Raw genomic sequence first — 20,688 nt, forward strand, 5'->3', positions numbered from 1 at the left:
TCCTTCTTGTTCAGTTCATCTTCTTCTGCCAAAACCATCCTGCGATCGAGAGCTCTCGCCCTCACTCATTCTATTGAGATCAAAGCACCTAGACAAGCACGTTTCACACCATCGTCGTCGCTGAGGGCCTCCGTCCCACTGCTTCAAGCCACCATCAATGCCCTAACCTGTAAGTTCTCCAACCCTTCATTGTTTCTTCATTTGTTACTCATGTTTTCTAGGCCTGCGATTTTCATAGTTAAGTGTAGGGCACGATAGCAAGTAGGTTTTAGGACGTAGCCCCCAAGAACCATCCCTGCCCTTTCTCCCTCAACTGTTCTTCATTTTCTGTGATGAACACGCGAGGATTTGGGGCAGACCGGGCTCCTAGACCTCATTTGATCCCAAAAAATACGAGAACCGAGCAAGTTTGAAGTTTGAGACTTAGTTGGGAACCGAACTAACAAAATGTTCGACCACTAGACCGGGCCAATATCTAGTCCGCTCGAGCGACCGAGCTTCCGGTATAATACTGACTGAAATGCTGATACATTTCCGGTGACCGAGCTAAAGTCAAGCTCGTTTGCGCAACCGCGCTATCACTTACACTTGACTTTTACTACAGAGTCCTAGGGGACCAGCCACCAACACCAGGGCTCTCAAAGGCCGAGCAGCCTTTGCTCAAAACTTTGCCAAACCAAAACTGTCGTGCTGAAACAAGCTGGTTTCACATGGGGCGTTACTGTTTCCTCGTTGACATGCCGGGCGCACTAGCCGCATTCCGAGAAGAATATGGCGTCCCTGCAGACGTACATCTTGAGCTCGGTGTAAAGGACACCACCCCATGGGGCAGACTGGACCAATGCCCCTTCACCGTGCTTTCCATAATCGAAGGCGGCCTACGCTTCCCAGTTCAGCCTCTAATGTGTGAGTTCCTGAGGCGCACTGGGCTAACGCCAACACAAGTTTTAACCAACACCTTCAAAATAATAAATGGGGTAGCCGAGCTAAACAACCGGCTTAGCCTGAACCTAGGATTGACCGAGATTTTACGGCAATACACCCTCGGGCATACTGGCGACGGGCTTAATTACTACTTGAAGATTAGACCGGGCAAGGAAAAGCTTGTCACCGGCACCCCAGATAAAAACATGCACGACGATGACTTTTTTTGGGTATTCGGAAATTATGAAACGGCCGATGTGCTCGGCTGGTACATCAGCAAGAACTTTGGTTCGACATGTAAACCGTGCTCACTGACCGGTCAAGTTACTTTTCTTTACAATCTTGTACTAATTGCTTTTTTCCTTGCAGCTATTGAGGCCTTGCAAGCAAATTACTTCAACCCAAACAAGACTGCCATCAGAGCCTTGTTGCGGTACCGTAACCAAGATTGCCACAATCTTCTTGGTTACGTACCGAGCTACTGGTACTCAGCTCCCCGCAGAAGTAGAGTCATAGATTTTCTATGAGCATTGTCCCCACCGCCTGATCCAACACTACCAGATGTACCATTAATCCGGCTAACTGAGAAAGAGAAGATGGCCAAACAGAGCCGAATCAAGAATCTCATCACCGCCACATCTACCGAGTTGCCGAGTATCCCTTCCCGTGCGCTCATTGCTGGTCAAACATCTGGAACCATGATCGCATTGGCGTCGACCACTACGGTGCAAACCAGCAAGAAAAGTTGCTGAGCCGAGAAAAGGCCTCGGTCCGCCAACCCAACAGCCGAGCTCGTTGTAGAGCTGAGCACCGAGCAACCAGCGGATGCTTCTGAGCCAACGCCACCATGGCAGCCGCATTTGAAGCACTAGGGTAAGGAGATCCCGACCAATGCCTCGGTCAGGCGATAAAGAACATCTGTTGACTTTTGACCTAACCAAAGCACTACTCCTACCGAGCGATGTGATCGGCTATGACCACATGCCCGACACCTGGCTCGTCAAGTCCTCAGTTAAATCTATGACTCGAGTAAGAGCTCTATTCGTTTATGCAAATTTGCCTTAGTGTTTGCACGGTTGATTTTTTTTTGTTCGAACTATAACGCGTCCTCTTGCAAGCCATCCAGAAACAACATCTTGTGATGAACCGGATTCACAAGCTCCGACAAACGGTGACCAATGGGACCAATCAGGTCAAGCCTTTGGAAACTGAGCTGGGAAGGTCTAAAGCTTTGCTCGAGATGACCAATGCTGACAATGCAAGACTCCTTGGCCAGCTTGGCAGGGCCGAGTAGGAGAGAGACGAGCTGAAAGCCTAACTTGTAACCGAGAAAGAAGCGAGGAAGGCTGCCATGGACGAGACCAACAATCTCAGTTTCAAGAGGTCGAGGAAAACTACAGCAAGCAAGTCGAAGCCACCAAGGACATTTATTTCAAGTCCGGTTGGAAAGCCACTTTTGAAAAGCACGATCAAGGAGCAGAGACCGAGGTGTTTGCTTCTCCTCCCCCGGCCTTCCTGCCGGCCTATCTAATTCCTTACGCCAACGAAGTCTTCAACGCTTTGCAAGAGGCGGCGGAGATGGAAGCTGAGGATGACGGTAGCCAACAGGAGCTCAGCGAAAAGGAAAAGGCTGCTGTCGTTGACTTAGAAGTTGCGACAGAAAGAGTCGGGGATGAGTTTGTCGACCTCTCCCCATTAGAGTAGTTTAGACTTTTTTCCTTGTGGTTTCTGTTTGAGTTTTTGTAACCGGGCTACAAGCCCCACTTCATGTACCAAATTTTCTTATCAATGAAAAGCTATCGTTTTGTTTGCAATGTTTGCCGTCGTTTTCCATTTGACCATGTTATTCTTGTCCGGCGTATTACAATTTGATTGAACCGAAAATTGAAAGTTATCTAAAATTGAATGGATCACTCGTCTAGCCATGGTAAAACAGCTCGGCTAGACCCACAGGGTTGAGCAAATCGTCAACACTTTAGCCGGGGTAAAGCATCTCAACTAGGACCTTCGAGTGAAGCCAATCATCAACCCTTTTAGCTGGGGTAAATCATCTCGGCTAGAACCTTTGAGTTGGGCAAGTCACCAACTTTCTTAGCCGGGGTAAAACATCTCGGCAAAAACAAAAGAGTTAAGCACGTCATCAACTCTTCTAGCCGGGGTAGAGCATCTCGACTCTATCTTTGAGTTGAGCAAATCATCAACCCTTTTAGCTGGGGTAAATCGTCTTGGCTAGAACCTTTGAGTTGGGCAAATTACCAACTCTCTTAGCCGGGGCAAAACATCTTGGGAAAAACAAAAGAGTTGAGTACATCATCAACTCTTCTAGCTGGGGTAGAGCATCTCGGCTCTACCTTTGAGTTGAGCAAATCATTAACCCTTTTAGCCAGGGTAAAGCATCTCGGCTCTACCTTTGAGTTGAGCAAATCATCAACCCTTTTAGCCAGGGTAAATCATCTCAGCTAGAACCTTTGAGTTAGACAAATCACCAACTCTCTTAGCCGGAGTAAAACATCTCGGCAAAAACAAAAGAGTTGAGCACATCATCATCTCTTCTAGCCAGAGTAGAGCATCTCGACTAAAATAAAAGAGTATGTCCCTCATTTACTACATTACTTCAAACACAACAAACTTCCTTAGCAAAAATAATTCATTTTTATTATATTGGCAAATGGAGTATTACATTCAAAAGTAAAGTAAAGGGGAACAAGTCCTTTCACAAAAAATTACATATAAAAGACAAATACCAAAAATAGTACAGTTTGAGGTTAGCCGCATTCCATGGCCGGGTACGCCTTTGCCATCCAAATCCTCTAAGTGGTATGCCCTCTTGCCCGCCAAACCGATCATCCTATAAGGCCCTTCCCAGTTTGCCCCTAGCTTGCCTTCACCGGGCACCAACGTGTTGCTCATCACCTTCCTTAAAATCCAGTCCCCAACTTTAAACGGTCTGGGGTGCACCGTTTTGTTGTACTTCCTGGACAATTCTTGTTGGTATGCCGCCACGTGGATTAACGCCTTTTCTCGGCGCTCGTTAGCTAGGTCCAATTCCAGGGCGATTGCTTTAGAGTTCAACTCGGGCTCAAAATTTTTGCTATGGATGGTGGCCACGTTGATTTCCAATGGAATGATTGTCTCCATGCCATATGCTAGGGCAAAAGGCGTTTCCCCGGTCGAGCATCTCGGGGTTGTCCGATATGCCCAAAGGACACTAGGAAGTTCCTCGGCCCATTTTCCTTTGGCTTTCTCTAACATTTTCTTCAACCTATCGAGAATGGTTTTGTTTGACGCTTCGGCTTGGCTGTTGGACTGCGGGTAGGCCGGGGTGGAGTTGTAGAATTCTATCTTCAATTCCTCACAAAATCCTCTAAATAAACGCCCGTCAAATTGGGTATCATTATAAAAAATCAAAGCCTTGGGGACGCCAAACCGCATTATCACGTTCCGCTAAACAAATCATTTGACATCTTTCTCTTTGATCGTCGCTAAGGGCTCAGCTTCAACCCATTTGGTAAAGTAATCTGTCGCCGCAGTGAAGAACTTTCGGTTGCCTGGCACTGTTGGAAGTGGTCCCACTATGTCCAGCCCCCACATCGCGAAAGGCCAAGGACTTGTGAGGGGGAGTAGTTCTCTAGTTGGCTGGTGAATTTGGTGAGCGAACTTTTTGCACTTTTCACATTTTCTGACATATTTCTGAGCGTCTGCTTGAATGCACAACCATCAATATCCTTGCGAAATAGTGCGGTAGGCCAAAGATCTCCCCTCCGATGTGACTTCCACACATACCTTCGTGGATCTCATAAAGGAAAACTTTCACGCTGTTTGGATGAACACACTTAAGGTACGGACGGGTGAATGACTTCTTATATAGAGAGCCAGATGGAGAGAGCCAAAACCACTCTAACTTCACCCGAACTTTATGTGCTTCCTTCTTGTCGGCCGGAAGGGTCTATTCTTTCAAGAAAATGATGATAGGGTCCATCCAAGAGGGACCAAGCTTGGTGCAAAATACTTCTGCTTGTTCTGAGTCCTCAATACTAGGCCTTAGAAGAAACTTGATCAAGAGAGGATTGGGAGTTGAACTTTCGAACATGGAAGCCAGACCGGCCAACTCGTCTGCGCGGCCGTTTTCTTCACGGCCAATTTATTGCACACTTATCGCTTGGAATGCCTTGATGTGTTCTCTCACTAGAGCCTGGTACTTGGCCATTCTGTCATCTTTGGCCTCGTACACTCCAGATACTTGGTTGACAACGAGTTGGGAGTTACTGTATACCATCAACTCGGTTACGTGCAACTAAAGCGCACTTTTAAGTCCGGCCAGCAGTGTTTCGTACTCAGCCTCGCTGTTTGACGCTGGAAATCCAAGTGCGATAGAGTGTTCGATGGTTAGACCGTCCGGCGAGATCAAAACTATACCTAGACCGGCGCTGTGCCAATTTGAGGCGCCATCTATGAAAAGTTTCCACATTTCACCAATGAAAGTTTCCAACATTCTGACGGATCCTGGGAAGCTTGAAGGTTGATAGGATCAAGATCGCTAGGTTGCCTGGCTATGTCTGCTACAAGCTCACCGCTGATCATCTTAACAGACCAGTCTTCATCCTCCCTCGGCGATACAGCGCCGGACCCAACAGGTTGACCTGTCATTCCTAAGTCCATCGTCGCATCGCCGGTCTGAAGTAGGCTTTTGACTGAAAGTGGTGCGAACGGGCGCGCAAGTTTCACGTCGCCAACATCATTCCACTGTGCAATCTCTGTTGCTTTTACACTTGTCACCCCAGTTGCCATAGTAAGATCCACCGGGCACGCCAAGTGAACTCCAGGCGAGAATTCAGCAATAAAATCGGCCAATGCTTGGGATTTGATGACGGTGCAGGGTTGAAACTTGACGTCAAATTGCCCCAGTTCAACTACCCACTTCAGAATTCAGCCGGAGAAGTCCGTCCGTTCGAATAAGGCTTTTAGAGGGAACTCGGTCAACACCACGATTGTGCGAACATGAAAGTAGTGCGCTAATTTCCTAGAAGTCATCATTAGTGCCAAAGCAAGTTTTTCCAGCGATAAGTACCTCGACTCGGCTGGTAGCAGGGTTTTGCTCACGTAAAAGATGGAGAGATGCTAGATGCCTTCTGCCCGAACTAGCACCGCACTAATTGCATGTTGAGAGACGGCAAGATAGAGGTAGAGCTCTTCGCCGGGCTTAGGTGTAACCAATAGTGGGGCGAAAGACAAATATGCCTTGAGCTCACCTAAAGCCTTGTCACATTCTTCATCCCATGAAAACTTGGACTTCAAAGCTCGATAGAAAATTCGACAACGATCTGATGACCGGCTTATGAATCGATTAAGCGCGGTTGCTATACCGGCAAGATGGTGCACGTCCTTTGCTGAATTAGGCCGCTTCAATTCTTGTATGGCTCTAATTTGTGAGGGGTCCGCTTCGATGCCTCGGTTGGTGACTAGGAAGCCAAGGAATTTCCCTGACCCCACACTGAAGGCACACTTCAATGCATTCACGCGAAGCTTGTGTTGCTTAAGAATGGCAAACATCTCGGCTAGGTCAGACAAGTGGTCGGCCTGCCACTTGCTCTTGACAACCATGTTGTCGATGTAAGCTTCCATCGTGCGGCCTAGCAAAGGGGCAAACATCTTGGTCACCATTCTCTGGAAAGTTGCCCTGGCGTTCTTCAAACCAAAAGGCATGACTCTATAACAGAACAATCCCCTCGGAGTTGTGAAAGAGGTTATCTTGCGGTCGGGTGCATGCATGGCGATCTAGTGATAGCCGCGATAAGCATCTAGGAAACTGAGCCGGTTATGTCCGGCTGTAAGATCCACTAGCTGGTCTATTCTAGGCAGAGAAAAACTGTCTTTAGGGCAAACTCGGTTGACCGTCTTGTAATCAACGCAAACTCGCTACTTCCCATTCTTCTTGGGTACTACGACCATGTTCGAAACCCATCGCGGGTAGTGCACTTCCTAGATTGCCCTAGCTTCAAGTAGGTTCTAGATCTCCTCTGCAACGACCTCGGTATGGTGAAGGGCGGATCTCCTCGTCCTTTGAATGACAGGACGCACATTCGGGAAAACATTGAGTTGGTGGCAAATAAAGCTTACATCTATGCCAGGCATATCGTATGGCGTCCATGCAAAGATTTTGATATTCGCCACCAAGAACTCCACCATCTCGGTTCTTTCTTGGGCGGTCAAGATGGATCCCAGCAAAAAGAACTTGTCAGGTCTTTCTGTGTCGATTCGCACCTCCACCAACTCTTCAACAGCCTTTTCCTCGGCCCTGGTGCCCATATCATCAAGGACACTCTGGTCTTCCGGTCCTTCGATCATTTGCACGAAGCCTTTGGTAGCTCAGCTCCCATTCACTGCCACAAAACACTGCTTGGACATGACTTGATCGCCCCAAATCTCCTCAACTTCCCCCGTAGCTGAGGGGAACCTCATGACCTGGTGATAGGTTGACGCTACTGCTTGCATGGCATGAAGCCATCCCTTACCTAGGATAAGATTGTATGTGGACAGCACATTCAATACCCAAAACTCCACCTGCCTGACAACGGACCCGGCGTTGATCGCTAAGATTGTCTTTTCCATCGGCTACTCCAGTTGTGAGTTAAAACCAACTAGTGGCGAAGTTGCCAGAGCTAAGTCTGTATCTCGGAGTTTGAGCTGCTTAAAGGCATCATAGTACATGATCTCGACCGAACTACCTTGGTCGATCAAGATGCGTTTAACGTTGAATTCCCTGACATGAAAGGTGACCACTAGGGCATCATTGTACGGCGTTTGAATGTGTTCAAGGTCCCTGCTTGAGAAGTTAATCACATTTTTCTCATCGGTATTGCCCCTTTTGATTACGGGCTGGACCGACAGAACCTCCCTCATATGTTCTGCCTTTTTTATCATCCCTCGAAGCTCGCATACCGGCACCAGCTCCACTATACCGTGGATCACATTGACCACTCCTTAGGGGGGCGCATCTTGGTCATCCGAACCACTCGGCTCGGTTGGGGTGTGGTGCGCGGCCTTAACGCCCCCATCGATGTAACAGTCCAAGTGATTGGCTGCGACTAGCTCCTACAGGTGTTGCTTCAAGGGCAAGTAGTCCTTCGTCCGGTGCCCTCGCTCCCTATGAAATGTGCAACGGTACCACAGATTGAAGCCCTTTTGTGCATTGCCCAACTTAGCGGGAAACCGGATGTAATCCTTGTCGCGGATTTCACTAAGCATGCGATAGATTGGAATCTTGAATACAGTGGTGATGCCCGTCCGAGTGTTCAACTTCCTGTTTGCATCTACTGTGTCATTGCGGGGATATTCTGCTCGGTCACTGCGGCGACCTCTACCCCAGTTTTTACGATTCGGACCACGGTCTGATTCTCCTGCACGGTCACTTGAACGGTTTGTCTCTTGTCCGACCGCGTGTACTTTCCCAGCCACTCTTTTGTCTATTGCCACCGGATTTGCCTTCACGGTGGACGTCGTCGCATCATCCTCCACTCGAATGTGCTCATTGATGCGTTGCATCAGTTGCCCCATGGAAGTTGGTTGGTTCATTGTGAGTGAGTCCCTCAGCCTATGTCCGACCAAGAGACCGCGTTTATACTGGGTGATCGCTAGGTTGGTCGGGCAATCTAGGATTTCATTGAAGGTTTCCCAATACCTAGCGTTGCACCCTTTGAGAGAGTCGCTTGACTCCATCTTGACGCTCAGGAGGTGGTCCACTTCTTTTGGCATTTTGGTGTTGGTTTTGAATCGAGTCACGAATGCTTCCGCCAACTGCTGCCACTTGTAGACCGCCCAAACTCCGCTCCGCACGCGAAAGCACGAATCGTAGTTCTAGCTACTATAGTTCAGACTCCTGTCACGATTCTGAATCTAATCTCACAAAGTGCTATGTAAGAATGATAAATCACCAAAGAGTCTAAATCCGGTAAATCGTTTTGGAAAATCGATTTTAATCAAGAAGTGCCAAACATGGACTGCTTTGCTAGATTACAGAGTCACTACCTAAATATTTTGTTTTTGAGAAATTTAAGAAACCCTGACTCGTGCCTAAAGCCACGTGTCCGTCATCACCAAAGTTGCCTTGGCTCGGGAACTTGGGTACGAAAGGGGAAGGTCCTGAAATGAGCACCCCCGCTCGCCCGATCAAAGGATCGGCCTCTACTAACATGATATGTTATTTTTTAAAACACATGTGTTCTTATTCCAGTTATTAATCTAGAATTACTATGTGATGCGCACAGCATACAAGTATAGACTAGATCGCCTAAATTAGAACAAAACATCTCATGTTTGTTTGTTTGAAAATGGTTTGAAAATGCTACTCGCAAGTAGGCTAAGACGTGGATTTTGCCACCCTCGAGTGGGCTTAAGAAAACATGATTTTGCTATTCTCAAGTGGGCTTAAAGCTCGCATTTTGATGAATTGTTCCAATTCAAGCAATCCAACCTTCATCCACAGGCATTCATGCAGTTATATCAGTTAAGCAAATAGCCTCATGGCAAACATGCTAACATGGCAGTCACTTACACACATGCAAGGATGCTAAAGCATAAACACTCACAGTGTACTCCAAGCCAAAAAAGAAGCTAGTTAGTAATCAATGCATGATCCTAGCTATGTCAAGGATGCCTAATGCAACACATGCAAAAATGCAGCTACAATAGGCTCGGCTATTCTAAGATGTCATGTGAATGCAATTTAGATAACATGTATTCAAATTGGTATTGAAATACAATGCAGTTTGTATGATGCGCCGAGCCCAGTGCATGCAAGACAGATGAATGATGCACGCATACGAAGCACAAGGTATGCTAATCGAAATATGTCCTAAACTAACCAACGAAAGTGGTTAAGTAAAAGGGAGAAAGAAATAGGGGTTGCAAGACATGCATCACACAGACGTACACTTATTACAACAGTTATGCCCTCTCGACGGAAGGTCCGAATAAGAGCTACACTAAGCTATGCTACTTAGTTACAAACCAAAACTAATTAACTAACAAGCTAATTAATTATTACAATCCAAATTGAAACAAATAGTTATGCTAAGCTAATTAGAAGGTTACAAAACGTAATCAAATGACTAGTTTACACGATCTAATCATAAATAAAGAAATTGCCTCACGGGCAAGGAAGAGATGCATGCTCGGTCAATTTCTCTCAGAAATCCACTACCGTGCCTCATGTTGCCTTTGTTTGCACTGTTTTGGACCTCTGAAAATTGTGCCAACTTCCAAGATACTTTTGCTCCACCTTATGGACATACTGAGGGGTGGTCGGCCAAGAGGAATGGCCATCGGCTAGAGTTTATGGCTATCGGCCAATTTTGCTAGCCGATCGGCAGACTGAGTGGTCGATCGGCAGATCTGATGGTCGGTCGGCCACTACTTCCTACAAATTCTCTTTTTGCTACAACAGAGCACTAACAGAGGCATGACAGTGTATCTACAAGAAAATGTGTGTACAACCACACTCCTTATCATGTCTAAAGCTCAAATGAGTGTAGTGCTCGGCTCTCGAGCCATCAATCACGCATCTCAATGCATGATGGCCAAAGAGGCCGAGTTACACAAATCAATGTCAATGAATGCACAAATAACACATAAGTGCCTTAATCTCTATCATGCATGATCAAGAGGGTCGGCAACCGAGAAATGAGGCACGTTTCGTCACTTCAAGTACAAAACGTCTCTCGTTTCTCGTGTTTATATTAACACCCTAATCCAAATACAATGCAATGCCACAAACATGCAACCTACATGCTATCTAACAACATGCTAAACATCATGAACATGCAACAACATGCAAACAACAATGCAACATGCAAACAACATGAGCATACAACAACATGCTAACAACATGCCAAAGTGATAACATGCAAACATAATACAATGGCAAATGAAGGACAATACACAAGGACTATGTAATGCAACACTTAAAGGACCAAACCAACCTCAAACAAGCCTTATACATGCCAAGACAAGGGCTAAAGCATGCGAAAAATGAAGTCCAAAAGTATATACAAGCATGCATGCCAGTTGATTCACAAACAAAGCATGAAGGCACCAACTCTCAAGCACATTAAAGGGGTGAAAAATGTGTGGCAGTGAAGTAGGCTCTGAAATCATATTCCAAAAGATGCTAAATCATGTACATATAATAAATTAAGCATGCTAGTGGGCTTAAAGCCTAAAGCTAGCCAAGGGACTTACACCATGGCCTTATCAAGCAAACCCCAAAGGGCCAAGGTGACTCAAAGCAGTCCTAAGGCAGGTCAAAACAGTGCCAAAAACATGCTTGAACATGGCCAACACAAGCTATAATTAAAGGCATGAAGCATGGAGCATACTAGGCCAACCAAGTGGATTACACTACACCTATCAATACCAAGCATGAGATGACTTTACCAGCAGAAATCGGAGTTATGTCATGGCAAAATAAGACCAAATACACATTGAAATGACATCCTAAAAGCTTAGGCATGATGTCATACATATTGGCTCATGTTTAAGGCATAAAGCTCAAGCTTCCAAAAGCATTGAAAGAGTGACACGTGTAAGTGTATGGCAATGCTATATGCTCTGAAATTACATACCAAATTATGCCAAATCATGCAAATAGCCCAAGCAATGCATGCTAGTGGCTTGGAAACTCAAAGCTAGTGAGCATGAATGAACTATAGCTATACAAAGCATGGCATGCATGACCAAAACAACTTCAAACAGAGCTTAAGCATGGCAAAACATGAAGAAAAGTTTCTTGGAGTTGAGCCAAAATCATACTAAAACAATGGCTTAAAGCACAAAGCATGTTAGGCTAGCAAGGAGGATTGCACTACAAGTATATGAAACTTGCAACAAGTGATCAAACCATCCCAAAAAAGAGGTATAACATGTTAGAAAAGTCACAAAAACATGCTAAGATGGAGCCTCAAAGAGATAGAAAAACATGCTAACTTGGTAAGCCAATACCACAAGCACACAAGAGAAGAAGATGAGGGACAACCCCCTCCTATTTGAGGCCTCAAAACCACACTTCCAAACCAAGATGATCCAAAGGCCTAAAAGAGATGGCTCAAAACAAGGCCAAATAAGGCACAAAGGGGGTAGACCACCCCTCAATAACAATGAGGCCTTAAACAAAATGTTAAGCACTTCAAAACAAGACTTTTTTCAGTTGAAAACAAGGCCTAGAATAATATGCAAATGGGGCCAAACACTTAAGCAAAACAATGGTTAAAAGAGATAACAACTCACCCTTGAAGAACCACAGCAAACCAGCACTTCTAAGCCAAAGAAAACAAGCTTTGAGAGTCCAAACAAGGTTCTTTAATACCTCAGCAACAAAGCAATGGTGCTTTACTAGGTGTTGTAGTGCAAAAGTGAAGAAAAAACAAACTTTTAAGTAATATAGAGAAAGGGAGAGGGAAATATATATATATATAGAGAGAGATATATGTTTTGTATCTCAGATTTTCAGAACCTCTGGAAAGGGAGAGGGACCTCCCTTCTTATAGAAATTCAAGTCCTAAGCTTGTTGGGCAAGCTAAAGGCTTGAATTCAATCCCTCCATATACGTGTATGGATGATGAAGTCTGTGCTCACCAATTGTCATAGCTAGCACAAAAATATCTACAAAAGTAAATAAAAAGGCCTCGACCAAAAGATATGGCCGATGGAAAGAAGGAAAGGCCGATAGGCATAGGACCTGGCCGATGCGTTGGAGGGCTAACCAAAAGGCCATCCCCTTCTCTCAGAAACAAAACCACAAGCTCTTGGTGCACAACCAAGTGCAAAACAGACAAGTTGAGAGTCTCCAAGACAAGACGCACAGCCGAGACCTTCAGGAACTCAAAACGAACACGAGCATGGATGATCATCGAGTGTTCGAACGATGACGTCCAAGTCTTGAGGACGATCAAAAATGGGGTGTCTACACTACTTTTCGATACTTTCTTTCAGGAGCCTCTCAAACCATTTTAAGCCCAACTTGCCCAAACTAGATGGGAAAATTAGGCACATGAGGGCATCGTTACGCCTGTGTCCTGCCATGACTTGCCGGAAATGGCTTACATGCATGTATAGATCGCTTTTCCCATTATACAGCGTAAACCTGGGCTGGTGAAAGCCCGTCGGGAGCGGTGTGGTCTCTATGTCAAGGAAGAAGGGGGTGGCGTTCAGCCTCGCCAAATCTTTGTCCAAAGGGACAGGCAGGGCTGAGCGGGGTAGCGGCATTAGGACCTCCTCACTGTGGTGACCTCCATAGGATAACCGCTGGAGCGCCGGCACCCTTTGAACCTCCCGTCGGCGAGTTCGCTCCTTCAAGAAGTCCTTCAAGTCCTCTGAACGAACGGAGTACAAATATCCAGATGTCGTCAACGGACGTAAGAGATAGTAGGTACTATCTTGCGCGCTAGACTTTTCTACAAGAGGGTCTGAGTTTCTAACCCCATAGCTTCTGGATATGGAAAGGGAGGACGTGTGACGCTGGCTCTGGCTGCCTGAGCGGCGGGGCTGGGTGCGCTCACTGTGGTCTCCCACTCCAGTAACACCCTTCCCTTTGACTTGCCATTTGAGAGCTTCCATCTCCGTCGTCATTCTCTGGATGACGGCGTCTTGGTCCCTCAACTTGTGCTCTAAGCGGCGACCATGCGACTCCCTCCGCCGTCGGTGTCCGTCTAGGCTCCACGAGTGACCAAAGCTTCTGGCGCGCTTATCTCGTGCATCTCTTGGAAGTCCTCACGGGAAAGTCTCCAGGTCCGCCATATTTGGAACATCGGGAAGTCCGTCTCTCCGTCGAACTGACTCTGGGGTAACACCATCGATGGCAGACAATGGTACTTCATCGTTGTTTGCCATAAAGGGTGATCCGACGAGCTTGGAGGGCAATGTTGTGTCTGCTCAAAGCCTTCCTACAGACGGCACCAATTGTACGAGGGAAAATATCCGATACTGCCCGTACTCCTCACGTCCAAGCTCCGCTTCGATCCGATTCACCTGCAAACACAATGGAGGTGAGCTACCCGGCGGTGTGTTGCTGGAAAACCCCTCCTATGGTCAAGTTAGCACACACTCAGAGAGAGAGAGAGAAAAAGCAAGGAAATGACTGAATGCTAGAGTTTCTCTCACCAATTGATGTTTCATCCCCAACATGGGGGGCGCAGTCATGCTTATATACCTTCTGCGCTTGCCTCTGCATCCATTCGCCATCTGACGCGTGGACCTGCTCTTCTATCCCATTTTCTCACGTGTCAGCGCAAATTCAACTAAACACCACCTAATCGAACCGCCAAACGGGGTTGGCGCGAACGAACAGCCCAGCGGCCCTAACCCAGCCTCCTACGACCGTGTTACTATATGAGACGAATAGTGCTCCTCGCTGGGCTCCATTACGACCGAGCTTAGTAGCCCTCTGCTACGGCCGAGCTCATGCTCGGTTGAGCCAATCTGCGGAGGACCTTACTTGCCAAGCTGAACGTGCGACCAATGGAGGCCGAGCTAATAGAGAACCATCTCGACCGAATTGGGTCTGGACTTCAATTCGAGCAAACTTCCCCCCGGCACGGCCTGGCCCAGCTCGGCCCAAACATGCTCGGACCACCTTCAGCTCGGCCAAAACCGCGGCCCAAGGCGTGATTATGAAATCTCCTTCTCATTAATGAAACTCGAGTTTGATTAGATAAATTTTTTTATTCTTTAAATAAAAGATATTATTTAATATATAAATAATATATTTATGTTATTATTTTTATAAAAATAAACGGACGATTTTATTCGAGTTTATGCATACACAATGCGCTTGGGGTCTTTTCTCTCATGGACACATTCGCAATCGCATACGCCATGCTTCATGTTGCTGGTTGGGATGCTTGCGGTTCGGTTATGGCTAGAAAACCTTCAATCAGCTATTTGTCCTTTGGATTGGTGGATTAAAAAAAAATCAATTTGTATCCATTTGTCGGATTGGCAGATGTGGATTGAGCGGATTGGTGGATTGATGCGAATTAGTTTAGTGGTTTAAACTTTTACAAATTTTGAACATAATACAATAACTTGTCAATATTTTTTTTTTGGATACCAATCCAACTGAACATAACCAAAATATTATCAAGTAAATTGTTAAATACCAATAATAAATACATATAAGAAAACTAAGGGTGGTCGCAAGTCGGTTGCGGCCACGGAACCTTCAATCCACCATCCGTCCGCCGAATTGGCTGATTGGAGAAAATCAATTCGCATCCGTCCGCCATTCTGACGGATGGGTGCAAATTGGTTTGACGATTTAAAATTTTACAAATTTATAGCATAATTGAACATGTGCACTTCCTCCAAAAAAAAAAAACATGTCAAATATCAATAACTGAAAGTCTACAATTGGCGACTAAAATATTAGTCGCCGAAAGCTTTTAAATAAAATTAATAGCTCATTTCCAACGACTAAAGCTTTTTGTCGCCAAAAACTTATATTATTTAGGGCGACTAAATATTTAGTCGTCAATTTTTTTTTTTTTTTCATTTTATTTTTTTTAGTTACTAAATATTTTAGTCGCCTAAAATTTTTTTTCTTTTTTGGCTACTAAATATTTAGTCGCCAAAAATCTTTTTCGTTTTATTTTTTATTTTTAGCTACTAATGTTTTAGTTGCCTAAAATTTGATTTCTTTGGCTACTAAATATTTAGTCGCCAACTCTTTTTTTTGTTTTATTTTTATTTTTAGCTATTAATATATTAGTCGCTTAAAGTCTGATTTCTTTTAGCTACTAAATATTTAGTCTCTAAAAAGTTTTTTTTTCGTTTTATTTGTTTTAGCTACTAAAATTTTAGTCGCTAAAATTATTTTCTTCCTTTTTAGCTATCAGTTGTTTAGTCACCAAAAACATCATTTTGTATTTTTTTTAAATTAATTTGTCCACAACCTATATGTATTCCATGCAACCTGTATCATGTATATAAGCAAAACAATACAATATATATATTATCAACCATTCCACAATCTGCATCCATTTTCACTTCCAACCATCAAAAAAAGAAAAACTTTTAGTGTCAAATTCCATACAAACTATATATATTCCAACCTAAAATAATAATTTTATACAAAACATAGAATCATACGAAAACCATGTCCTCTGTACACAATATATTCACTACCATGCCAAAAGGCCATTTGGCGTGATACAAATTACACGACAAAAGGTAATCTATATACTACACCAATAATTATCCATTTGATGTCAAAAGTAATCTGTACCGTGCCAAAAGTTATCTGTATGATTAATACTAATCCACACAAAAGTAAAGGACTACAAAATAGCGAGAATATACAAAAGTGTAAATTGTCCTCCATGCACAAAAATGAAATATTCACAAGTTCACGCCAAAAGCCATCTACAAAAAAAAAAAAAATTGCACCCATTAGTACCATAAATGCATGTAGAACTTGATAGTTTGAGGCAAAAACATTAAAGGTTATGGTGAATGAATTAAACTATTCATCTTCTTCACAGGTTTGAGCATTACATAATCAGATGCAAGTGTATTTTATCCTCATTTATTTGGTTGATAGTCATTTGTGGTGTTTCTAGTATTCTCTATGCATGTGAAGTTGATCTAGAGAGCTAATTATTTCTTGCTTTCTAGCTAATCAAGCCTCAACTTAGCTTAGTCACGATTCACTATTATTGGATTCAGACATCTTTGTTGGATTCTGAAAAGGAATTTCCAAACGCTCGGTCATGTTGGTTTTTACAATTGAAAAATTAGACGTGGATTTCTTCATTACCTATTTTATGTGTTGCATTACTAGTAGTTGTTTGTTTAATTTGCAAATTCATGTGACATCCATAGACTGGTTCGGAGTTGTGTTGTATTTTCACTCCTGAACACTCTTTTTGGGCTAAGTTTAAGGCGTTTTCAACTCTAACTCTCAACCTATGTATACTAATTACATGTTGTTTATCTCCACAGGTCCTATTTGTCACGAGGAAGCTGCCCGTTACATCCATAGAGTGGTTTGGGGCTGTTTTGTATTTTCGTCCCCTGAACACCCTTTTTCGACTAAGTTTAAGGCATTTTCGACTCTAACTCCCAACCTTTGTGTGCTAATTACATGTCGTCTGTCCCCACAGGTCTTATGTTTCATGAGGAATCTTCCTGTGATGTTCATATTGTGGTTCGGGGGGTTTTTTGCATTTTCGCCCTCCGAACGCTCTTTTTCAACTAACCTTTAGGAGTTTTTCACTCTAACTCCCAACCTACGTGTGCTAATTACATGTCGTCTATCCTCTCAGGTCCTATATGTCATGAGGAAACTGCCCATGACATCCATAGAATGGTTCAGGGGTTGTTTTGCATTTTCGACCCCCCATGAACGCTCTTTTTCGATCAAGTTTTAGGTATTTTTCACTCTAACTCCCAACCTCCGTGTGCTAATTACGTGCTGTCTATATCAAGTTCTCATTTTTGTTTCACATTGCCATAATAATCCATATTCCAATTACCATTATGCCAAAAAGAGGAAGAAAACTTACCTTGGGTCCCTTCACAGTTAGGTAATCACCTTCACGCATCTCTCGAAAATGGTAGGACATCCTTCCTTGTGGATACATCTAATTAATATCAAGATTCAAAGACACAAAAGCAATCTAAAAGGAATGAGAACTAGATAAAACTAAATCGGAAGTAGTAAATAAACTAGTGGAACATTTTAGAGCTCGTATACCTTCATAACAAGTTCAAACTAACCAACAAGTTCATTTTGACTATCCTTTCCTCTGTTTAAGAAAACAATGAAGTTAAGAATAATGAACTCATATATTTGGGCAAGAGTGTTTTATATATATATATATATATATATATATGTATAATTCAACATTAAATCCATTCATTTGAAATCCTTCAATCTAAACAGAACCTGAATTTATTTGGACAAAAGTGTTTTTTTATTTTATTTTATTTTATTTTTATGCATATGCACCCAAGCATTCCACAATGTTTACCAATTCAATAGCAGAGATAAAATGACTCAGTTTGACTTAAATCACCACTTTATTGAGTTTTGAACATATGATAAAACTAAAAGCCATGAGATTTTACATGAATATTTGACAAGCAGGAAAAAAAAAAAAAAAAAATTAAGTACAGACTCACATATAACATGTTTCTTACCAAAACTTCTGAGATAATGGGAAGATTTATAATGCCGTTGAAGGGGGGGAAATCCAAAAAAATCCTATCTAGTATCCCATGTTTTATTAAGAAAAAAGAAGAAAAAACTAATGGATTTTAAACAATGTTTTTGGCATAAAACACACCTGGATGAGCTCTCTGGTATCACACGTATGCCATGTTGTTCCAAATTCTTGCAGAGTTTTAGGGCAGTAGTATTTGCGCCCTTTAAAATATCAAAATATAACTAGTCATAGGAAAATGAAAATGAATTTAGATTTGTTTATATTCTAAGCACGGAGAGTTAAGATTCACACTTGAATAGAAAAAGAACAACAACTAAGTATATATAGTAAACAGACTATGTGAGAACACAAATTCAATTGAAATGATCCAAAGTCAATCATTCAACTAGCTAAGAAACAAAACTAACACATGCCATAGGAGATTTTTTTTTCTTCTCTTATTGTTTGGGGGAATTTGGATTCTCATCCATTCGCTAATAATTGAGCCAAACATGTTGCAACAACCTATAACCCAGAAGCTGAATGGAATTGGAAAGGTTTCAAATGGGATTTGATCCCTAAAACTCAAGCAATTTGTGCAGCTCGAGTATGAAAATTTCTGCTGCCACACTGTTGGTGTTTATAACTTAGATTAAACTAGGAAGTATGAATTGAATTCTAATCTTGGTCCCAGAAAGATTAAATAGAAGGGAAAAACATATATTAACCAAATGAACAACCACTACAAGAATTTACACTTTTGTCACTCATTAAATGCACGTAAAGCTCACTTTTTCAACTTGTTCAAGTGCTGCTAACACAAGCCATCTAATGTTATATTTAATAATTGTTAAATGATTCATCAAACTGCCCAAAATTGCTAATCAATTTTCCTCAATCGTCAAACTACCCAAAAACACCCAATTGTGAATGCAAAGCCATAGAAACCAAATAATACCTATAGAGATCTTAGGTGAGAAAGCTTTTAAAGGTCTGGGGCAAGTTCCCCTGCTAAGGAAAGTCCATTGAGATCCCTACACATAAAATTAAATAGTAATACGTCTGATTCAAATTGTACAATTATAAATCCTTGTCATCAAATCTGTAAACAAATATGAGAATTAATTTATGTACACAAATTTACTAACACACACTAATACATAGAAGATAAAATTCAGTGGCCTCTTAAAACGAATGACCAAATTAGGGTCCCTTATTTTCTTGGGGTTTTTTTTTTATTTTAATATTTAAATTGTAGGGTACAACAACTTTGTTTTCACCAACAATCGCATAACCGAGATCAAGAAATTATCTCTGAGGTTCAATTCAAGCTGAAATTCAACAAAAGAAATGATTAACAATCTAAAAGGGGTTCCAAAAAAAGAGTATTTCACAAGTAAAAATACAAAAGAATCAAACAAAAAAGTGAATCAAACAATACACTCATGAGCAAGCAATCTAAGAAATAAATTGTTTGTGAAAACATTGTTTGTAGTGTAGCTGCACTGTTGTATAAAGACTAACATGCTCTATTTTGTATATCAATCAGCACAAGTATTGCTAACAGTATAGTCATCCGGGAAATGAGTATTTCTGCAAAAAATTTTCTTGTTTCAACATGCAAGCTTATGAGGAATCCATAAAATGTGCAGCTAATTAACCGCCAAAGTTAGACATTTGCCTAAGACGTTGAGAGTAAAATCCTAAATCAACAAATCTGGGTTTCAAAAAAAGGGGAAACAGAGGATGGGAGAGAGAGAGAGAGAGAGAGAGACATACACAGAAACAGAGAGAGGCTGCGAGCGAGAGAGCGAGAGCGAGAGCGAGAGAGAGAGACACACACACACAGACAGATGGAGAGCTAGAGAGCGAACTAAAGAGAGTGAAAGAGAGCACCTGCGATCTGCGTCTGTGGCGGTGGTGATTTTCGATGGTGGTAGTGGCCGTGCCGACGTCCTCCGCACAGTGGGCTGTGGTGAAGTGATTTTGTGTGAGGTTTGGTGGTGAGACAGTCTAGGTGTGAGAGAGTTTGAATATCGTTTTGTCTAACAGAGGAAACGCGGGCAACAATAAATTGTTTCCCTCCCTAAACTTTTACCATTTTTAACAACTAAATCAATATTTTGTCGGCAAATGCAATATATATCCCGACTATTCTATTTTGTAGCCGAAGATAAATTAACGGCGACTGACTTTTTAGTCACCCAAAGTATTTTTGGCGACTAAATATAATTATAGACGGTAAAAGTTAACAAATGCTGACTAATTTTTTTGGTCGCCAAAGAGTTACCATAAGAATATGCTTATTATTTGGTGACTAAAATTTATTTTGTTGGCAAAACATTATATATGACGACTAAAAAAATTTAGTAGCCTGAAGTATAGACTTACGGCAACTAATACGATTTTTAGTTGTCAAAAGTGAACTTTTTGTCGACTAAAACTAAATTTAGTCGCCAATAATTAATATTTGTCGACTAAAAAATTTTAGTTAAATCATAAACCAACGCCCACTAATAAATTTTTTAATCGTCAAATGTGATATTTTTGGCGACTAAATTACTAAAAT

At 42.7% G+C, this 20,688-nt stretch overlaps 1 protein-coding gene across 1 annotated transcript; it reads right to left on the reverse strand.

The window, feature by feature from the left end:
- Positions 1-8,016: 8,016 nt before the first annotated feature.
- LOC145804002 (uncharacterized) lies at positions 8,017-8,640 on the reverse strand. Its single transcript, XM_082897410.1, has one exon. The coding sequence runs from the start codon at positions 8,638-8,640 to the stop codon at positions 8,017-8,019; it is 624 nt and encodes a 207-aa protein (XP_082753536.1).
- Between the last annotated feature and the right edge of the window lie 12,048 nt (positions 8,641-20,688).

Source organism: Camellia sinensis, chromosome 12 (genome assembly GCF_055761805.1).
Source record: "Camellia sinensis isolate YWXY chromosome 12, ASM5576180v1, whole genome shotgun sequence".
Taxonomy (NCBI): domain Eukaryota; kingdom Viridiplantae; phylum Streptophyta; class Magnoliopsida; order Ericales; family Theaceae; genus Camellia; species Camellia sinensis.